General features: G+C 45.7%; 2 protein-coding genes across 7 annotated transcripts in view; one reads left to right on the forward strand and one right to left on the reverse strand.

The window, feature by feature from the left end:
* The window catches only part of KCTD19 (potassium channel tetramerization domain containing 19), a 50,229-nt gene extending 35,463 nt beyond the window's left edge, over nt 1-14,766 (reverse strand). The window contains exons 1-2 of the mRNA XM_078848078.1: nt 14,564-14,766; nt 4,611-4,910 (exon numbers count right to left, since the gene is read on the reverse strand). Of these exons, the coding sequence (XP_078704204.1) occupies nt 4,611-4,910; nt 14,564-14,566 (303 nt within the window). The 5' untranslated portion in view covers nt 14,567-14,766. The remainder of the gene's footprint in view (nt 1-4,610; nt 4,911-14,563) is intronic.
* LRRC36 (leucine rich repeat containing 36) overlaps nt 14,732-20,390 on the forward strand; it is an 82,435-nt gene continuing 76,776 nt past the window's right edge. For 5 of the 6 annotated variants that reach the window (XM_073307307.2, XM_073307303.2, XM_073307309.2 and 2 more), the window contains exons 1-2: nt 14,732-14,838; nt 19,756-19,883. In XM_073307307.2, the coding sequence (XP_073163408.1) occupies nt 14,769-14,838; nt 19,756-19,883 (198 nt within the window). In that variant the 5' untranslated portion in view covers nt 14,732-14,768. The remainder of the gene's footprint in view (nt 14,839-19,755; nt 19,884-20,390) is intronic. The other variant, XM_073307310.2, reaches the window with a different exon arrangement.

Below are 20,390 nucleotides of genomic sequence, written 5' to 3' on the forward strand. Positions count from 1 at the left end.
CTGGAGTACTGTGTCCAGTTTTGGGCGCCACACTACAAGAAGGATGTGGATAAATTGGAGAGTCCAGCGAAGGGCAACAAAAATGATTAGGGGTCTAGAATACATGACTTATGAAGAGAGGCTGAGGGAGCTGGGATTCTTTAGCCTGCAGAAGAGAAGAATGAGGGGGGATTTGATAGCTGCTTTCAACTACCTGAAAGGGGGTTCCAAAGAGGATGGCTCTAGACTGTTCTCAATGGTAGCAGATGACAGAACGAGGAGTAATGGTCTCAAGTTGCAGTGGGGGAGGTTTAGATTGGATATTAGGAAAAACTTTTTCACTAAGAGGGTGGTGAAACACTGGAATGCGTTACCTAGGGAGGTGGTAGAATCTCCTTCCTTAGAGGTTTTTAAGGTCAGGCTTGACAAAGCCCTGGCTGGGATGATTTAACTGGGAATTGGTCCTGCTTCGAGCAGGGGGTTGGACTAGATGACCTTCAGGGGTCCCTTCCAACCCTGATATTCTATGAGTATCAATTTGGACACCTAGGCCATGGTATAAGCTACATACTGGTAAATACTGATTATTTATTTATTTAATATTTGTATGGTATTTATTAATTATTTTTATTATTATCCTCAGGTATCCCATAGAGAAAATATGGAGGCAGTCTTGAACATGAAGCACTCCTCAACTGTATCTTATGAACAATGCATTATTTGCCAGCAAGTGAAAAAGGACAGTGTTGTTGCTTTTAGTGAATAGGTATTGGCTATAATACAAGAGGCAAACAATACAAGACAGAAACTCCGGGATTTCCAAAACAGGGATGCAACTGATAAACTTCTGTCAGCTCTTCAATCTGAATGCAGGCAATCATTACTTTGGCATAAAAACCGTTATGCAATGTGCACAGGTAAAGGTCAAATTAGCAGACTTGGAAATCCATTGAAGGTACTTCGTCACCCAGTCAGGGTGACCTGCAAACCCAGTCTTGTGTTACAATCATCAAAACTTTGACAGTACTTCAGAGCAAGTTCCCCACAGTGTACTGGAGTCTTTGCATTTTCTGCCAGGGTGAAAGTTCCACACAAAAACTTTCTTCTGTAAAAACTGTTGAGAGCGAAGGCATATTTAGGCCTTAACAGAAGCCTGCTTTGGATTTTATGCGTCTGTTCTGATAACATTTAACAGCATAAACCTAAGTAGAACTACGTATATTAAGAAAATGCAGACTAATTGTGTTTAGTGTTGCGCGTGTGTAAGAAATTGCAGAGTAATCGTATCTATGAAAACAAGAAAAGATACAGTAACTATAAAACTAGAAAAGACCAGTTTGGACTAACACTAATCTTGTACTGAGAGAGGAGGAGAGATAACATGGAAATGAGAGACTAATAGGTATGTATAAGAAAAGAAAAGTTATAAATAAATGTGTGTAACAAAGAGAAGCTGATGCTGTATTGTCTGGTGCTGGAGGCAAACTGTGATGAGATCGTCCTGCAAAGCTTCAGAGCTTCTCACTTGTGAGTGTAACTGATCACTATTCTGAGTGTTTTGCCTTAATAAATATTCGTTAGACTCATCTACTGAGTAAGTGAACCTCAGTCCGACAACATTCAAAATGAACAAACAAATCCGTGAGGCACCAAAGTATGAACATGAGCTCTGTGTATGCACAGTGGGTGTAAGGAACCTTATAGCCTAAGAAGGGAAATACCACCCTAACTGCTAGAAGCATCTCTTCAGAAAAGTAACAAAAAGTAAGAATGAAGGTATTGACTTGCCAGTAGTCTGAATTAGTACTGGGTTAAAACACTGCAGAAAAAGGCAGTTTGAACCTTTTATGGACTCCTTACAGTTTTCTCTCAAGTGAAGCCAGTGGAGAGGTCCACATTCATCTGTAAGCCATTTGGCAACCTTTAACCCCCCCCCCCATAGTCTACATCTTGATGGTGCTTACGAGTTCACTGTCTTACATGATCAACCTGCTTCAGAGAGACAAACATTATTAGTGCCTTTCAAATTCCACCATATCCCTTTCTCTAAAGCAGTGGTTTTCAACCTTTTTTCCATTTGCAGACCCCTAAAATAGAGGTAAAACCCCTTTGGAAATACAACTTGTGGTCTGCGGACCCTTACCATAGAGTCTTAGATTGAAAACTGACTGAACAGAATTCAGCTATAAAAGTTGCACATGCTCTGCACGGAATTTGACGCCACATGAGAAAGGGCGCTAAACTGTGGGCTTCTGTGGTAATGACAACACGTCTGGGCTTTGACCTGATAGGGGAGGGTATTCACATCCTTTGATTGGTCAGAAAAATGGAATGCCTTTTCTGGGATTTGAAGCTTTATTTTCGTCGTCACTTTTTGCAGATCCCTTAGACATAGTCTGTGGACCCCCAAGGGTCCAGGAACCACAGGCTGAAAACCTCTGCTCTAAACTGTTAAGACAGGACAGGAGAAGAAAATGTATCAACTATTACAATATACAAGACTGAGCTGGAAGATGAATTTCTCTCAGTGATACATGTAGCGCTGAAATTACGCTCAGATATACTTGCTCATCCCAGCTAAATGTCAGTGAGGAAGAGGCACTAGCCTGTGTGCCAAACAGTGATTACCAATGTTCCCTCTAATTTTTGACAGTCCATGTGCGCAAATTGTTGTGCTTCTGTGCAAATGATTCTGCGCGCGGTGTTTCGCTGTGTGCGCAGGGTTTAGGATCTGTGTGCGAGGGTACGGGAGGTAGAGGAAGTTGAGGTAGGGGACGTTGAAGAAATTGATGATAACAAGGAGGAGGAAGAGGACACAGAAGATGACACTGCACAAGTACATGAAGATAAGACATGGGAATCACATATGCAGTGTTGTTGGAACTGTGTTGGTCCCAGTATATTAAAGAGAGACAAGGTGGGTGAGGTGATATCTTCTGTTGGATCAACTTGTGCTGATGACCGAGCAAGCTTTCGAGCTTACACAGACCTCTTCTTTAGGTCTGGAGAGCTCTATGTAAGCGCAGAAGCTTACAATACAGAAGTTGGTCCAACAGACATCCATCTTGTCTCTAATATCCTGGGACCAACATGGCACAACAACACTGCATAGACAGATACTATGTAAGGAATTAGGTATATACACTGAAAATGTGTTCTTAGATTCTGTATCAAGGTATAATCACCAGCAGACATGAAGAAACAAGTTTTCTGTCAGACAAAAGATGTTTATTTATCTCTCAGTCAGATTTAAATTAAGCATTGTAAGCTAATAAAATGGATGCCCATTTACATATGAAGTTATCAAAGAGGTTGGAAGTCAACAGGGCAGAAGCACAAAAGGAAAACTAACTACAGTACATACAATGAACTTTAGGGATATAAGAAGAAGGCAAACAAGACACCCCCTTATCCTGCACGTAGGAAGTAAATGGGCAGTGCATTTACACTCATGAAAACGGGATCTCAGCCAACCTTGGCTGAAGATACAGTAAAAGACATTCATTGGGCGAGATAAATATCTTTAGACAGGAAGTTAACCTGTTTGTTAAGTTTAGTCTCTAGAAAGTGTGTTATAATTTTGTTTCCAATATCCTTACTCACTATAACTTGAATCTTTGATAATAAACTTCTCCTTGTTTTCCCTATAATATATTTAAGTGCTGTGATATTAAGCAAGGTACTTCAGCTTCTGAGTTGAATCACACAAGCTGGTAGGTACACTGTTCCCTTAGGTACAGCAGACCTGGTATTTCTATCAGTGTTCAGTGGGAAAAGGGCTGGACACTACAGAAGAATGCTTCAAAGGTGCTTGAGGACTGGGGTGCACCTATTGCTAACCTGCAAGACAAGCTAAGGGCTGGCAGAGTCCAGAGGAAAGCGTGTGAGTGGCTACGTTGATGGTGTCAGGGAGCTGATACCGGGTTAAGCACAAGCAAGAGTCTCCCAAGCTAGATGCAGGGAGCAAGCAGGTTATTCACAGTCCTGGGTACCCTGAAAACCATCACACGCTCACTGGAGGTTTTAAAGAACAGGTTGGACAAACATCTGTTAGAGATGATCTAGATTTACTTGGTCCTGCCTCAGTGCAGGGGCTGGAATAGATCATAGAATCATAGAATATCAGGGTTGGAAGGGACCCCAGAAGGTCATCTAGTCCAACCCCCTGCTCAAAGCAGGACCAATTCCCAGTTAAATCATCCCAGCCAGGGCTTTGTCAAGCCTGACCTTAAAAACCTCTAAGGAAGGAGATTCTACCACCTCCCTAGGTAACGCATTCCAGTGTTTCACCACCCTCTTAGTGAAAAAGTTTTTCCTAATATCCAATCTAAACCTCCCCCACTGCAACTTGACCTCTTAAGAACCCTTCCAGCCCTATGTTTCTATGGATCTGTGTTTTTAATATGAGTACAGACCTTTCAATGGCCTCTGATGGAAAGGTCAAATGTCATATTCGGGATTTATTTCTGTACTCAGCAGCCCATAATAAATGAGTGTATATTGAAATTAATTGTTAGGCATCCATTCCAAGCATCTATATATTCACACATACTCTGAAATCTTTATATGGTCATTATTATTTATGAATTAACAAAAGCTGTATAAAAGTAATACATAACATCACACTGTACCTGCAATAAAGGTGTCAGCTGCAAAATTAATGCTTGTTCATACAACAAGTTCAATTCAGCACAGCTGGAAAAAGACAACTTTGAGGTATGCAGATAATAATGGACGTGCCTAAAGGTGAATCCATCTCTGTCGATGAATAGTCTTGGGTTTTCAGACGGAACCAGGGAAGAAGATTCTTTCCAAAGCAGAGATTCTGGAAACTGAGCAATTTTACTTTTAGGAATAGAGAAATGCCAGCCGCCAACATTAAAATGAATTGAGTCCTCTTCTGTAGATTCATTAACTATCTCTGGTTCCTTCTAATTAAAAAAGAAAATCATATCAATAGGCTAGAGTGAACAGGTAAGTTCTGAAGCAGGGTCTTATAATAATTTATTTTAAATGCCAGTGGTCTTTACATTTGATTTTCTATTCAGTGGCAGCACACTTAGTACACATTTTGGGCCTGATGAAAAAAGTATGCATATGACCAATTACCTTACCTACACAATCACTTGTGCATACAAACACCATATTTCACACAAGTATGGTAACTGTGCATGCAAATTAGGCACACAATACATAATTCGAAAGTCAGGTCCAAAATGCATAGTGAGTTTGTTACCATTGAATGAAAAGTAAAATTTAAAGAATAATATCATTTGTAGATGCGCAAATAAAATTGAGCATCTAGTAAGTACTTACATGTCTGACAACAATGGGCCTGACTATAATTAATTACACTGGTGTTTGACAGACCTGTAACTCAGTTGGCTTCAGTAAAGTTCAGTGATTTATATTAATGTGAGATCAGCCTGGCCCCAGTGTGTGTAGTAGCAGAAAACACATAGCAGTAAAATCCAAAATAGAACCGCACTAATAAGGTACTATCCTAAACAACTCTGAATAACACATGAATGCATCTTACAACTATCACAGAAAAATATTTTGTTCCTATCTAGAAATGCATATATGAACTATTATTATGGAATGTTCAGTCACAATTCTGATTATTTCATAAGGGGCCGGGGGGGGAAAGGGGGGGATTGCCTGGGTACCCTAATTGTGAATTTCCAGAGGTTAACACATTTGGATTCTTTTAAGGTGAACTTTAACCCTGAAGTACCTGTATTTTAATGCTTGTTTTTGAGGTAATTACAACATCCCTGTAAAGTTTTTACTCTAATTTCTTATATATACACTTAACATTAACTAATGCCTTCTTAAGATCATTTTAACTAGAAATTTCAGATGAAAATTTATATATCTTAAATTTATATCCATATGGCAAATTTCTTTAATCAAGACAGACTAAAGTTAGACCATGTCTACATTATGATATGAGGCTGGTAAAACTGTGTCACTCAGGGGTGTGAAAAATCCTCCCCTCTTGTGCAACACAGTTAAACCAACCTAACTCCCACTGGAGATAGCGCTAAGTCAATGGGAGGGCTTCTCTTGACAACATAGCTAATGCCTATCGGGGAATACCTCCGCCAATGGGAGAAGCCCTCCTGTAGGCATAGGAAGCATCTTTCCTGAAGCCCTACAGCAGCTATTCCTGGGGGAATTCTGCACCAAAAATTTCAAAATTGTATGGAATTGGAATTGTATGAATTGGAATTCTGCACACAATATTTTAAAATTCTGCAAAATGCTGCACATTTACTTGTCAAAATAACACAATATAATCCTGCCAGTTTCAATTAGTTTTGGTAATTTGTTTCAAATTACCTGTCAGCAAGTATGTCTGTAACAAAACAGGCAACAAAAAAGATTCGGGAAATGTTTTTTGAAAAATTGAATCCTGACTAGGCATATTAATACAGAACTTAGAGTAATAGTTCATTTAAACTACAATACAAAAACGTATTCCTGCACCCCTCAGAAGCAGTGCAAAGCCTTCGGGAGTCAGGGGTAATGGAGGAGCTGAGGGAGAGGGAAGTAACTGCTGGGAAGGAGTCTGAGAATGAACCTGGAGGGTTGTTGGGTGTGGGTGGTAGAATTGTGGCACAGGTTTTTTTGGCCCGGAGGGATTGTTAGGGAGTTGGGGAGCCTTCCCCATGCAGACCCTGGCTGACCCCTAGCCTCTCCCATTCAGTCAGGCACATCTGACCCTGTCCCCGTGTGTCCCTGCACTTCCATTAACGATTCAGCCAGGCATAGCAGCACATGTCCTCGTGTGGCCCCGCACTGCCACTCCCATTGAGCTCCAGGTTCAATGTCGTCACCCCACTATGTCATAGATATTTAGGTCAGAAGGGACCATTATGATCATCTAGTCTGACCTCCTGCACAACGCAGGCCACAGAATTTCACCCACCACTCCTACAAAAAAACCCTCACACCTATATCTGTGCTATTGAAGTCCTCAAATCGTAGTTTAAAGACTTCAAGGAGCAGAGAATCCTCCAGCAAGTGACCCGTGCCCCATGCTACAGAGGAAGGCGAAATCTGCCCTGGAGGAAAATTCCTTCCCGACCCCAAATATGGCAATCAGCTAAACCCTGAGCATATGGGCAAGATTCATCAGCCAGGTACTACAGAAAATTCTTTCCTGGGTAACTCGGATCTCACCCCATCTAATAGCCCATCACAGGCGCATTGGGCCTATTTATGAATATTTAATTACCAAAACCATGTTATCCCATCATACCACCTCCTCCATACCATCGAGTTTCATCTTAAAGCCAGATAGATCTTTTGCCCCCATTGCTTCCCTTGGAAGGCTATTCCAAAACTTCACTCCTCTGATGGTTAAAAACCTTCGTCTAATTTCTAGTCTAAATTTCCTAGTGGCCAGTTTATATCCATTTGTTCTTGTGTCCACATTGGTACTAAGCTTAAATAATTCCTCTCCTTCTCTGGTATTTATCCCTCTGATATATTTATAGAGAGCAATCATATCTCCCCTCAACCTTCTTTTAGTTAGGCTAAACAAGCCAAGCTCCCTGAGTCTCCTTTCATAAGACAAGTTTTCCATTCCTCGGATCATCCTAGTAGCCCTTCTCTGTACCTGTTCCAGTTTGAATTCATCCTTCTTAAACATGGAGACCAGAACTGCACACAGTATTCCAAGTGAGGTCTCACCAGTGCCTTGTAGAACGGTACTAAAACCTCCTTATCCCTACTGGAAATACCTCTCCTGATGCATCCCAAGACCGCATTAGCTTTTTTCACAGACATATCGCATTGGCGGCTCATAGTCATCCTATGATCAACCAATACTCCAAGGTCCTTTTCCTCCTCTGTTACTTCTAATTGATGCGTCCCTTATAACTAAAATTCTTGTTATTAATCCCTAAATGCATGACCTTACACTTCTCACTATTAAATTTCATCCTATTACTATTACTCCAGTTTACAAGGTCATTCAGATCCTCCTGTAGGGTATCCCTGTTCTTCTCTAAATTGGCAATACCTCCCAGCTTTGTATCATCCGCAAACTTTATTAGCATACTCCCACTTTTTGTGCCAAGGTCAGTAATAAAAAGATTAAATAAGATTGGTCCCAAAACCAATCCTTGAGGAACTCCACTGGTAACCTCCCTCCAGCCTGACAGTTCACCTTTCAGTAGGACCCATTGTAATCTCCCCGTTAACCAATTCCTTATCCACCTTTCAATTTTCCTATTGATCCCCATCTTATCCAATTTAACTAATAATTCCCCATGTGGCACGGTATCAAACACCTTACTGAAATCTAGGTAAATTAGATCCACTGCGTTTCCTTTGTCTAAAAATCTGTTACTTTCTCAAAGAAGATGATCAGGTTGGTTTGGCACGATCTACCTTTTGTAAAACCATGTCGTATTTTGTCCCATTTACCATTGACTTCAATGTCCTTAACTACCTTCTTCTTCAAAATTTTTTCCAAGACCTTGCATACTACAGATGTCAAACTAACAGGCCTATAATTACCCGGATCACTTTTTTCCCCTTTCTTAAAAATAGGAACTATGTTAGCAATTCTCCAATCATACGGTACAACCCCTGAGTTTACAGATTCATTAAAAATTCTTGCTAATGGGCTTGCAATTTCTTGGGCCAATTCCTTTAATATTCTTGGATGAAGATTATCTGGGCCCCCCGATTTAGTCCCATTAAGCTGTTTGAGTTTCGCTTCTACCTCAAATATGGTGATGTCTAGCTCCATAGCCTCATTCCCATTTGTCATGCTACCATTATCCCTAAGATCCTCTTTAGTCTTATTAAAGACTGAGGCAAGGTATTTGTTTAGATATTGGGCCATGCCTAGACTATCCTTGACCTCCACTCTATCCTCAGTGTTTAGCTGTCCCACTTCTTTCTTTGTTTTCTTCTTATTTTTGACTATAGAACCTTTTACTATTGCTTTTAATTCCCTTTGCAAGGTCCAACTCTACTTGACTTTCAGCCTGTCTCACTTTATCCCTACGTGTTCTGACCTCAATAAGGTAGCTTTCCTTGCTGATCCCTCCCTTTTTCCACTCCCTATACGCTTTCTGCTTTTTCTTAATCACCTCTCTGGGATGCTTGCTCATCCAGCTTGGTCTACAACTCCTGCCTATGATTTTTTTCCCCTTACTTGGGATGCAGGCTTCCGATAGCTTCTGCAGCTTTGATTTAAAATAATCCCAGGCCTCCTCTACCTTTAGATCCATAAATTCTTCAGTCCAATCCACTTCCCTAACTAATTTCCTTAATTTTTGAAAGTCAGCCCTTTTGAAATCAAAAACCCTAGCTGCAGATTTATTTTTATTAATCCTTCCGTTCAGTTTGAACTGAATTAGCTCATGATCACTTGAGCCAAGATTATCCCCTACAACCATTTCTTCTATGAGGTCCTCATTACTCACCAAAACCAAATCTAAAATGGCATCCCCTCTAGTCGGTTCAGCAACTACTTGCTGAAGGAATCCATCAGCTATCGCATCTAGGAAAATCTGAGCCCTGTTATTATTACTAGCGCTCGTCCTCCAGTCTATATCTGGGAAGTTAAAGTCTCCCCTGATCACACAGTTTCCATTAGTATTTACTTTATTAAAAACATTAAAAAGGGCTCTATCCATATCCAAATTAGATCCCGGCGGTCTATAGCACACCCCAAGCACTATCCCAGGGGAGGCTCTAATAGCTTTCTTCCCCAATTTAATTTTTGCCTAGATGGACTCAGTCATATCCATTTCATTGCTTCTTATTTCTTTACATTCTATCTCATCATTGATACACAGTGCTACTCCACCACCTTTACCTTTATTTCGGTCTTTCCTAAACAGCACAGACCCTTCAATACCCGTAGCCCAGCCGTGACGACTATTCCACCCTGTCTCTGTTCTCCCTAGAATAGCTGGTTTCACTTCCTGCACCAGTAACTCTAGTTCCTCCATTTTGTTACCCGGCTCCGCGCACTGGGGTACAAACATCTTCATTCCTGCTGTTTGGCCTCGCTCACATTCTGTACCCGATTAGGCCCGGTCATTCTACAGCCCGTATAACCTATTAGACTGGTATCTACACTGCCCTTCCTCCTACCCACGGCTGCATCCACTCTTACTTCATTTTCTTTCCTCTCAATGCTAAATTCTGGCGTGGAGATTACCTGGACATCTCCCAACCATCTCCCCCTAATTCCTAGTTTAAAGCTCTCTTAATCAGTTGTGCCAGCCTCCATCCGAGAAGTCTATTTCCTTCCCTACTCAGATGAAGTCCATCCCGAGAGAACTGTCCTCTGTCCATGAATGCCTCCCAGTGGCCATACATCCCAAAGCCCTCCTTATAGCACCACTGCCTGAGCCATCTGTTGATAGTCATAATCTTGTCACACCTTTGTTGCCCTTCTCTAGGAACAGGCAGAATCCCACTAAAGATCACCTGAGCCTCAATTTCCTTAAGCGTCTTCCCCAGCCTAGCACAGTCTCCCTTAATACTTTCCAGCGAGAATCTAGCCATATCATTTGTTCCCACATGAAGGATAATTAGGGGATTCTTTCCTGCTCCCTTTAGAATCCTTTTCAACCTCAGGTCTACATCCCATATCTTAGCACCTGGAAGACAGCACACCCTCCTATTCTCCGGATCAGCTCTGGTTACAGGCCTATCTATTCTTCTCAGTAAAGAGTCCCCAATCACATAGACCTGTCTTTTCCTAGTGACGGTGCTATTCTCCAGTCTATCCCCTGTTCCCTCTGGCTGCAAGTTCTTTCCATTCCTATTCTCCCTTGTAATCCTCTTTAACCCATCCTGTATCCTCCTGGGGCTCATATTTGGTGTAATCTCCATTAACTCTTCCCCTTTTCCTATAGGACTAGCCGCTCTTCTCTTCTTCCTTGCCCTTTCACCTTCAGTGACTACCTGCTGAGCCCCTTCTTCATTTTCCAACTCTGCATACCTATTCTTAAGCTCTATTTCTCCCTCACTAGCCCGTCTTTTCCTTTGCCTGGTTCCTTTAGTCACATGCTTCCACTGACCACTTTCCTCACCCAGTCTCCCCTCAGAATTCCCAGTCCTGCTTCCATCTGCAAGTCTGAGCTTTTCCCTTCAGATACCTCATGTCTTTGCTCCATAATCTGCTCAAACCCCATCCTAAACTCTATCAGACTTTCCACCTGCATCCCCAAACCTCGGATCTTTTCCTCCATCAGCTCAATCAGATGGCACTTCATACAGACAAAACCCTTACCAGGTGCCCCCTCCAGGATCATGTACATACCGCAGCTTCCACATCCAGTCATCTTCATTGTGTCTTCCGCTACATGGGTCACTCCCACTGCTGCCTCTGTATCTGCCATAGCCTTCCCTGTTAATCTGGGAAACACGAACCACACCAAAACACCACCCCCCACAGCAAAAAACAAGCACCACAAGACAGACTCCCCTGTTTACAGCTCTGTTTGCTGGCTACTGCCTGACTGGCTGCTACCTTTTAGGACCCCTAGTCAGAGAAGCCCCGCCCCCTAATCAGGGCTCAGCTTCTCTCCCAGCACAAAGCCCCTGCAAGCCTCTCCACATACAAATAATACAAATACAGAACCAAATACAAATACTTTCTCCTCCAACAGAACTCCCACTGAAACTCCCCTGTTTACAGCTCTGTTTGTTAGCTCCTGTGCCGCTGCAGCAGTCTGTCCCCCCACTAGTCCTTCTGAACTTTTTAAAGACTAAGGAATTGCAGGAGTTGCCACTGTAGCGTTTTAAGTGTAGACAAGCCCTGAGTCATTTTCCTATTGTTGCCCCTTTTGGCCTGAGCAGTTAGCCAATGCCTAGGGCCTTGCCAAACTGTTTCCATGAGGGGAAAAAAATTGATTATATAAGTCAGGTATTACTTTGGTGCAATCCTGTTTATTTACCAGGCATAAAATCTTGTTTCCTTGAACACAGTGGGAAAAAATCAACACAGGCAGTTTCTTGGCTCACTATTTCAAAGCCTGCCTCTCCATATCTCTGCTTCATGTCTGGTCCACACTCATGACTTCTCTCTCACTTCTTGTTCGGTTTCTGCTTCTACCACACACAGATACACACAGCTGCAGCCAATCAATCCCCTCACCTCTGTGTTTGCAGTTAGTCCCAGGACACACAGGACAACAGGCAGACAACAAGGCTAACACTATGTCTACACTACAGACCTTACAGCGGCACAGCTGTACCGCTGTAAGGTCTCCCATCTAGCTGCTCTAATTAACAAACCCCTAACGAGTGGAGGTACTATGTCAGCAGCAGAGCATCTCCCGTCAACGCAGTGCTGTTCACACCAGTACTTTTGCTGGTGAAACTTTTGTCAGTCAGGAGTGTGGTTTTTTTCCACACCCCTGACTGACTAAAGTTTTACTGGCAAAAGTGCTAGTGTGGCCATAGCCTTAGTTTCTGATTGGCCTCATAATATAGCCCATTGCTTTGGGCAATGGTTTCCTAATGTTTCCAGTTATCACTACATGAAGCAGCATTTAGTTGCTCCACACATTTAACAAAGTTTGTGATTGTCTCTTTATCAAAGACACACCTGACAGCAGCCATTTACACTTTCCAGCATAACACTCTGAAATGTCCCAATAAAACAGCTATCCTCATATAGTGTGTCCCATTGAAGAAGAGTATGCTGTAGTAATATTTTATATTTACATAGCACCTTTCATTTTATACACATAAAGCATCATGGAACTGCAGCAGCCAACAGACAGGCACAGAATGCACTACATAATTACTCCAGGGCAAACTAATGAACTCTTACTCTAACAAAATGCATCATGGATTTTTTTTTTGTTTGTTTGTTTAACATCTACGCACTTCCGACACAGTCTCACTATTTAAAGGTCCAGCCTGAAACAGCCACACAGTAAACTGCAGCAAACTCAATGAACTTGAAGCTGAGCTGCTCTATACTGCATCTGGTTTCAAAGGCTCTCCAATGGACCATCCTGCAGCCTGAAATCTCTGGAGTCAGGAAGTGTCAGAAAGAAAGGAACAAAACTGTTTGAGGACAGCCCAATCAACTCCAACAGGAACACTGGGCTCCACACCTGGCTCTTCCACTCTCCAGCTGTGTGGCTTCTGTGCTCCAATCTCCCTGCCTGTAATATGACAATTATGTGAACTGCTCTGCATCAGTGAACGCAACACTCAAGCCTCGACTTCCCAGAAACAGAAAGTGAAGTAATGAAATCAGCTGCAATTCACACCAACTATTTCAGCACAAGTTTGCATGTGAATGCCAGTTTTGGGAGAAGAGGGCCCCAAACTCAAGTCAGTTTAAACAAAACAAAAAAGATTTGAGAGCATCTACGCATGGACCGGCACTGAAAGCTCCGATTAAACCCGATTGCAATGACGCAGTGCCAGTCTCTGTGCATACAAAGCCTCAGGGACAAGCTGGCTGGGCAGACACCAACCATGATGCCCTCAACTGTGACCTGAGGAATCTATTACAATTACATCTCCATCACAGGAGAGCAATAGAGACAATGTTTGCACATCGACTCATGCATTGCTCGGAACACCTGGGCGAAAAGGTACCCTCCCCAGCCCGGGCCAAATGAGCGAGTGAGGGTGGGGGAAAGCAAGCAATGGATGGAGGGGGGATGGAGTGAGCGGGGTGAGGCCTCGGAGAAGGGGCGGGACAGGGACGCTCAGATTGTGCTATTACAAAGTTGGCAACCTTCCCAACTTCTCCTTCCTCCGCCCACAATGCTCCCAGAGGAGGGATGCCCCCTGTTCCCCCTTTGATCCCATGGGGGCCTTTGTTCCCTCTCCCCCTTGCATCCCAGGGAGGCTGCTTTCTCCTCCCCCCTTTGACCCCATAAGGGGCCACTCTCTCCTTCTCCCTTTGATCCCATGGGGGGCAGCTCTCTCCACCCCCATTTGGCTGCCCCCTCCCCCTTGATGTCATGGGGGGCAGCTCTCTCCTCCCCACTTTAATCCCATGGGGGGCCGCTCTCTCCTCCCCCCTTTGGCTGCTCCCTCCCCCCTGATCCCATGGGGGGCAGCTCTCTCCTCCCCACTTTAATCCCATGGGGGGCCGCTCTCTCCTCCCCCCTTTGGCTGCCCCCTCCCCCCTGATCCCATGGGGGGCAGCTCTCTCCTCCCCACTTTAATCCCATGGGGGGCTGCTCTCTCCTCCCCCCATTGGCTGCCCCCTCCCCCCTGATCCCATGGGGGGCAGCTCTCTCCTCCCCACTTTAATCCCATGGGGGGCTGCTCTCTCCTCTCCCCATTGGCTGCCCCCTCCCCCCTGATCCCATGGGGGGCAGCTCTCTCCTCCCCACTTTAATCCCATGGGGGGCTGCTCTCTCCTCTCCCCATTGGCTGCCCCCTCCCCCCTGATCCCATGGAGGCAGCTCTCTCCTCCCCATTTTGATCCCATGGGGGACAAGTTCTCTCCTCCCCACTTTGATCCCACGGGGGTGGCCCACTTTCCCCTCTTTGATCCCAGAGGGGGCCGCTCTCCCCCCTCTGATCCAGGGGGCGCCGCCCTCTCCTCTCCGTTCATGGTCCATACCATGGCGAAGGCGGCGGCGGCCCCTCTTCCCGCGCGGGCGGGGCGGGGCGGGAGGGCGCTGGACTGAGGTTCCAGTAACGGGCCCCGCCGCGGGGCTGCGCGCGCGCGCCCTCCATCTTCCGATCTCTGCGCGGGCCGCCGCCCCCTTGTCCTAGGCGCGCGCGCGCGGTGGGTGTTTGGCTGCGTTGCCCGGCAACAGGCCGGGATGGCGCTGCAGCTGGAGCTCAGCGAGGCCTGGATCCGGGAGCAGGCGGCGCTGCGGGGAATTGGCCCAGGTACCGCCCCCGGCAGGCCTGGGGATGCGGGAAATGCTGACGGGGCAGCACCAGGGTCCTGGGGGCAGAACGGGGGCCCCAGGGTATTTGGGGGCAGGGGCTTGAGGCATGCGCCTGGGGAGGGAGAATCAGGGCCCCAGGGTATTTGGGGGGCGGCAGCAGGGACTTGGGGTGTAATCAGGGCCCCAGGGTATTTGGGGGGCGGCAGCAGGGACTTGGGGTGTAATCAGGGCCCCAGGGTATTTGGGGGGCGGCAGCAGGGACTTGGGGTGTAATCAGGGCCCCAGGGTATTTGGGGGGCGGCAGCAGGGACTTGGGGTGTAATCAGGGCCCCAGGGTATTTGGGGGGCGGCAGCAGGGACTTGGGGTGTAATCAGGGCCCCAGGGTATTTGGGGGGCGGCAGCAGGGACTTGGGGTGTAATCAGGGCCCCAGGGTATTTGGGGGGCGGCAGCAGGGACTTGGGGTGTAATCAGGGCCCCAGGGTATTTGGGGGGCGGCAGCAGGGACTTGCGGTGTAATCAGGGCCCCAGGGTATTTGCGGGGCGGCAGCAGGGACTTGCGGTGTAATCAGGGCCCCAGGGTATTTGGGGGGCGGCAGCAGGGACTTGCGGTGTAATCAGGGCCCCAGGGTATTTGGGGGGCGGCAGCAGGGACTTGCGGTGTAATCAGGGCCCCAGGGTATTTGGGGGGCGGCAGCAGGGACTTGGGGTGTAATCAGGGCCCCAGGGTATTTGGGGGGCAGCAGCAGGGACTTGGGGTGTAATCAGGGCCCCAGGGTATTTGGGGGGCGGCAGCAGGGGGCCAGTACTGGGGCAGCCGGCAGGGCACAGCACGGGTACTGGGCGACACTGGGGTAGGCAGGGGCGTTTGTGGAACCGTCATGGTTGGAAGCACAGGAACCCAGGGAGCAGCGATGGCCCGTGAGTATCAGGACCGACCGCCCGGGAAACGACGCTCATTCAACAGGGCAAGAGCGCTAGTAGCCATCCGCACAGGTGCACGCCGCAGCCAGGCACATAAGTGGTGGCCCGTTTCCCAGGCTCCACGTCAAAGGAAACGTCTGTGCTTGCTTAGGCCCACCCTAATAGGACCCTGGTTTTTATGACGCCTCGGGGTCTGACCAATTAAATATTTTAGTAATAGTAAAAGGTGTCCCTTTGATATGAAACCATATGCCAGCCCATTGTGGTAGGGGGAGGTCAGCATCAGGGTATATAGAAGTGTACAACGCTGGTTCTGATGCATTATCTGGGAGTTGTTAATGCCTCCTTACTTCCATAAACAAAATTGAAGGTCATGGCGATAGCTGAAATAGTGATGGACAGCGGGACCCGCACAAAGGTATCATTTGCGTAAGATACACGAGCCCTGTTGAAGGGACACATTCCTATAGACAAAGTGCTGCAAGCACAGAGTGGGAAACAAACAGGTCCTTCATAGTCTTCGCAGCATTTTCTAGCTCGTCACGCAGTAGTGTGCACAGATGCAAAACAGCAGTATGATTCAGAGGGATCTTTGAAGTGGGAAAATCTGACAATCAGTGTTATGATGCATAGTCTGTTCAATCTCTCTGGTGGTCTATGCAGTCAGAGGAACATGTCTCTCCTTTGGCACACTCATCTGCATGCTGCAAATACTATCAGCGCTGAGTAGGACAACAATAAACAGCGGGAAGGCACCATCCCCTAATGGCTAGATTCACAAAAAAAAAAAAAAAAGGACTTAGGTGGTTAACTGCCTCTTAAGGTGCCTAAGACCAACTTTTAGGCCCACTCCCATTCACAAAAAACATTGCTCAACTGCCAGCTGAAGTTCCTAGGTGCCTAACCTTCTGCCACGGGGTACAAGCAGAGCCACCTACGTCCTGTCACTTGGCAACTAAGCGCTGGCAGGATTCTCAAGCTAGGCTTTTCCCCATCTATTTCCCGTGCAAGGCCCAATCCAGTAGGCATGACCTGAGTCCACCAGATTGAGCCCTACATAAAAGACAGTCATTGTGGGCATGTGTGTAGCCCTGACCTAATCATTAGGGCACTCCTATAGATCCAGATTTGAATCCCTATTCTGGCTGATTCAAAGCCCTTACATTTTCTCTCATCTTTCTTCTCTCACTTCCCTCCAGTGCCCTTTCATATTCTACACCCATCCATGCACTCACAACAGCACACCTACTCACACATAGAAGTGGTGAAATTTCACCATACACATCACAGACAGAGGACTAATCCCGCTAGCAAAATGCCTGTGTGAAAGATGAGAACTTCCTACTACCCCATGTCATTACTCAGGTGAGAAGCCAACACCTTCCAGCCCCCAGCCTGCTGTGTGAAGCAAGCATGAGTAGTCTTTTTCTGTTCATTGCTCTCATTCAGAAGCTTCCTGGTTGCTGCAAGGGTTGGTTTGTGTCCCCTTATCCCTCCCTCAGCTTTCTGCCTGTTGCATGGAGGTTTCTTACTTTATCCTTCCCTAGTGTGTTCATCTTGTTTTCTTCTCCAGCACACAGCTCCATTCCCTCATTCTGTCAAGCAGCAGAAAAGAGAAATTGATTAGACTTTTGTCAGTTTCATGATTGGCCACAAGATACTGAATATCAGTAGTGAAAACTGAGGAGAACCAGGTTAGTTTTCACTCAGTTGCTGTGTGGAATAGCTCTGAACAGCAGCAAAAACACTGGCACTATCTGCAAATTCACACCGACAGCACTGCATCTGTTACACTCTGGTTCTGAGTTTTGTTTGTAGCCATATGGGCTGGAAGCTATAGTTTATTTTTAAATTAACTCAGTTCTGCAGTAGTTGATGGCAGTTGCCAGGAAAATATGCCTATTAGCAACACTGTCAAGTGGAGTTGTCAAGCCCTGCTCTGAATAGAAATTAATTCATGGCTGAATGTTCCCAAGGCTGGCTACACAGTCAGTGTGTGGTTATGGTAGTTCGGCTGTAGTGAGATCAGTTGAGTGTACGCAATCAACAGGTTAATTAAAAAAGCTGGAATGGCAAGGATTGTATTTCTTTCAGTGCTGTAGCAGCATAATGTTAGCCATACCAAAGGAGAGAGAGCTACAGACATCCAGAGATGCTCAGACAGGATGAACATTAAGCCAGGTATAGAACATAATCAGGTCACACAAGAAGGGAGTGATCATAACAATTTACAGTTCTCACCTGCTGTCAGGAAACCAAATCTTCTAAGGTTCAATGCAAACAAACTCCAGGCTGAGACTGAGCTGCTGTGGAGGTAATTCTTAGTCTTTCATATACAGCAAAATCCTTTTGCAGAAAATCCCTTAAACGTTGCTCTCTTCCAACTGAGTTCTTGCAAAGCTTATCCATGCATGGTCTTTGTAATGCGGTTGGCACCCGCCTCTCATGAGTTCCCCCTTTCTTTGGCCAATGTACCTGCAGTCACAGTTCTTTTCAGGGATGGCACTCACATCATGCGGGGGGCCCCCTTTGGTTGGTTGGGTGTGATCCTGCATTTGGGTTTAGTTTTTTCAACAGGGTGGCACCCACCTCTTGTGAGCAACCCCCAGCCAATGGTTCTCTCAACAGGTCTTCGGCAACTCAGCTCTCCAGCCAAGTTGCATACGCTGTCCCCAATTCCAGAGTATAGAATCCCGAGTTCTTATCCTGGCCCTGGTATGGGGCTGTAGTTCTTAGGCTTTTTCCCAGAGGCACTGCCTTCTTCAACCACCCAGCCGGAGCCCATTTTGGTACCCTCAGCTGCTGTCTTTTTCAGCAGCCCTCCCTGGGATCAGTCTGCAACCAGACTAGCAGGACTCATCTCAGTACCCTTATCTGGTCTGTCCAGGTTCTGTGCTGAGTTCCCACATTGACCTTTTCATGATCCTGCTGCTATTCTAGCCAGCCAGCCAGGCACCCAGTCTTTGGCAACCTTCCCTGGGTGGTTCTGTCTGGAGAGCTCTCTTCAGTGAGCTGTCCATGGTCCTGTTCCTGTTTGTCTAGCCAGCCAGGCACCCAGTCCTCCCTCATCAAGCTCCACACAGCAACTGAAGACTCTGCTTTGCTGCTTGCCTTTTATCTGGCCCCTTATTGGTCGCTCCATCTTATTCCGTTCCAGCGGCCCCTCTGATTGGCTGCTTCTCTGCATCCACTCTAGGCTGCCTGGAGGACTTCTCACTGCTCTATTCTGGGGCAGTGAGACACAGAGCCCCAAGGCCTCCATCGTCTTTATGTTGTGACTCAAATGACAGTAGTACCTCAAGATTGACCCAAGGTGTGTCCAGATGCTGATAGACAACGGGAAGAGAAACTTGTTGAGAAGGCAGCAGGGCATGGCAGACCTGGAATAAACACTCTACCCAGGGATCACGACATGCCAGAATGCTTTGGAACACCATTCTGGCACTTTTCGAGGAAGTACCAGAAGTGTGTTATGGCACTTTTTTTTTTTAATAAGGACTTGCCCACTTACTTTACCAGTGCAGAGTATTTCCCCTAATGTAGATAATGTTGGGTCATGGTAACAGACACCAGCAGAATAGAGTGCTATATAAGCCCAAATTTCCTATTTCCCCTCCAGGTTAGTTCTCCTGTGGAGCTCTAAAGGGTATGACACCCGCAACATAAGTCAGTTTTCTATGGTGGGTCTGGACACTATTGTCCTGAAATAAGGGTTATTTTAAAGGAAGTACTACTGTGATTTCCCCCCTCTTCTAGGGCACTTGGGGCATTCACTGCAGAATTCTAGCGGGGTTAGATTTTCTCTCAAAAAAAGGGCACTTCAGCTCACTGTTACTGAACAAAAGAGACCTCTAAAAATGAAAAAGTAAGGCTCGTGCACATACAAGGAGCTGATGAAACTGGGGTTATTGAACAATCTAAAATATAAGTTACATTCAGTTTTTAGAAAACAAGGAGAGACCTTAGGACCTTTACAAGTTCTTTCTTTTCAGAACAGGTGGAGTCCCTCTCACTGCAGGGAACATATGCAGGGAAAATCCACTCCCTTGGAGATGCCTTCAAAAATTTTAAAAGTCTCCAATCGTTAGATCTGTCCAGAAATATGATTGTCAGTCTAGAGGTAAGTTCCCCATTCTCTGTTGAACTCTCTACAACCTCAAGAGACTTTGTAAGAGATTTGCTGTTATAAAGGATTAACAATTTATTTTTTAAAAAATCTAGTCAATCTGATAACCTGACTAAAGCAAACTGGTTTCCTTTCACCTCAGGCAGGGAAAAACTTTTCATGATTACCCTTTTCGTAACCCAGCAGTCCCATTCCCTCCGCCAGGCAAAGAGTTCTGTTTCCTTCTTTTAGGTGGGGAAATTAATTTGGGACCTGTAAAAGCAATTCCAGTTCTCCCTTGTGACAAAGCAAAGGGGAAAAAACAACTAACCAAAAAAAACCCCAAGGGATTCGCTCCTGACTACATAGTATCAACCAAAAACCCCAAAAGAACTTGTACCTCCCTTTTCAGCAGGGTAGACAAGCACTCATAAAGATGTCCAGCTCCTCAGGTTCAGAATAACCATTCTACAGTTTTTCTTAGCTCCTTTTCCTCTGGGTTGACTTTCTCTGCAATCAAAC

This window comes from Lepidochelys kempii, chromosome 12 (assembly GCF_965140285.1).
Source record: "Lepidochelys kempii isolate rLepKem1 chromosome 12, rLepKem1.hap1, whole genome shotgun sequence".
Taxonomy (NCBI): domain Eukaryota; kingdom Metazoa; phylum Chordata; order Testudines; family Cheloniidae; genus Lepidochelys; species Lepidochelys kempii.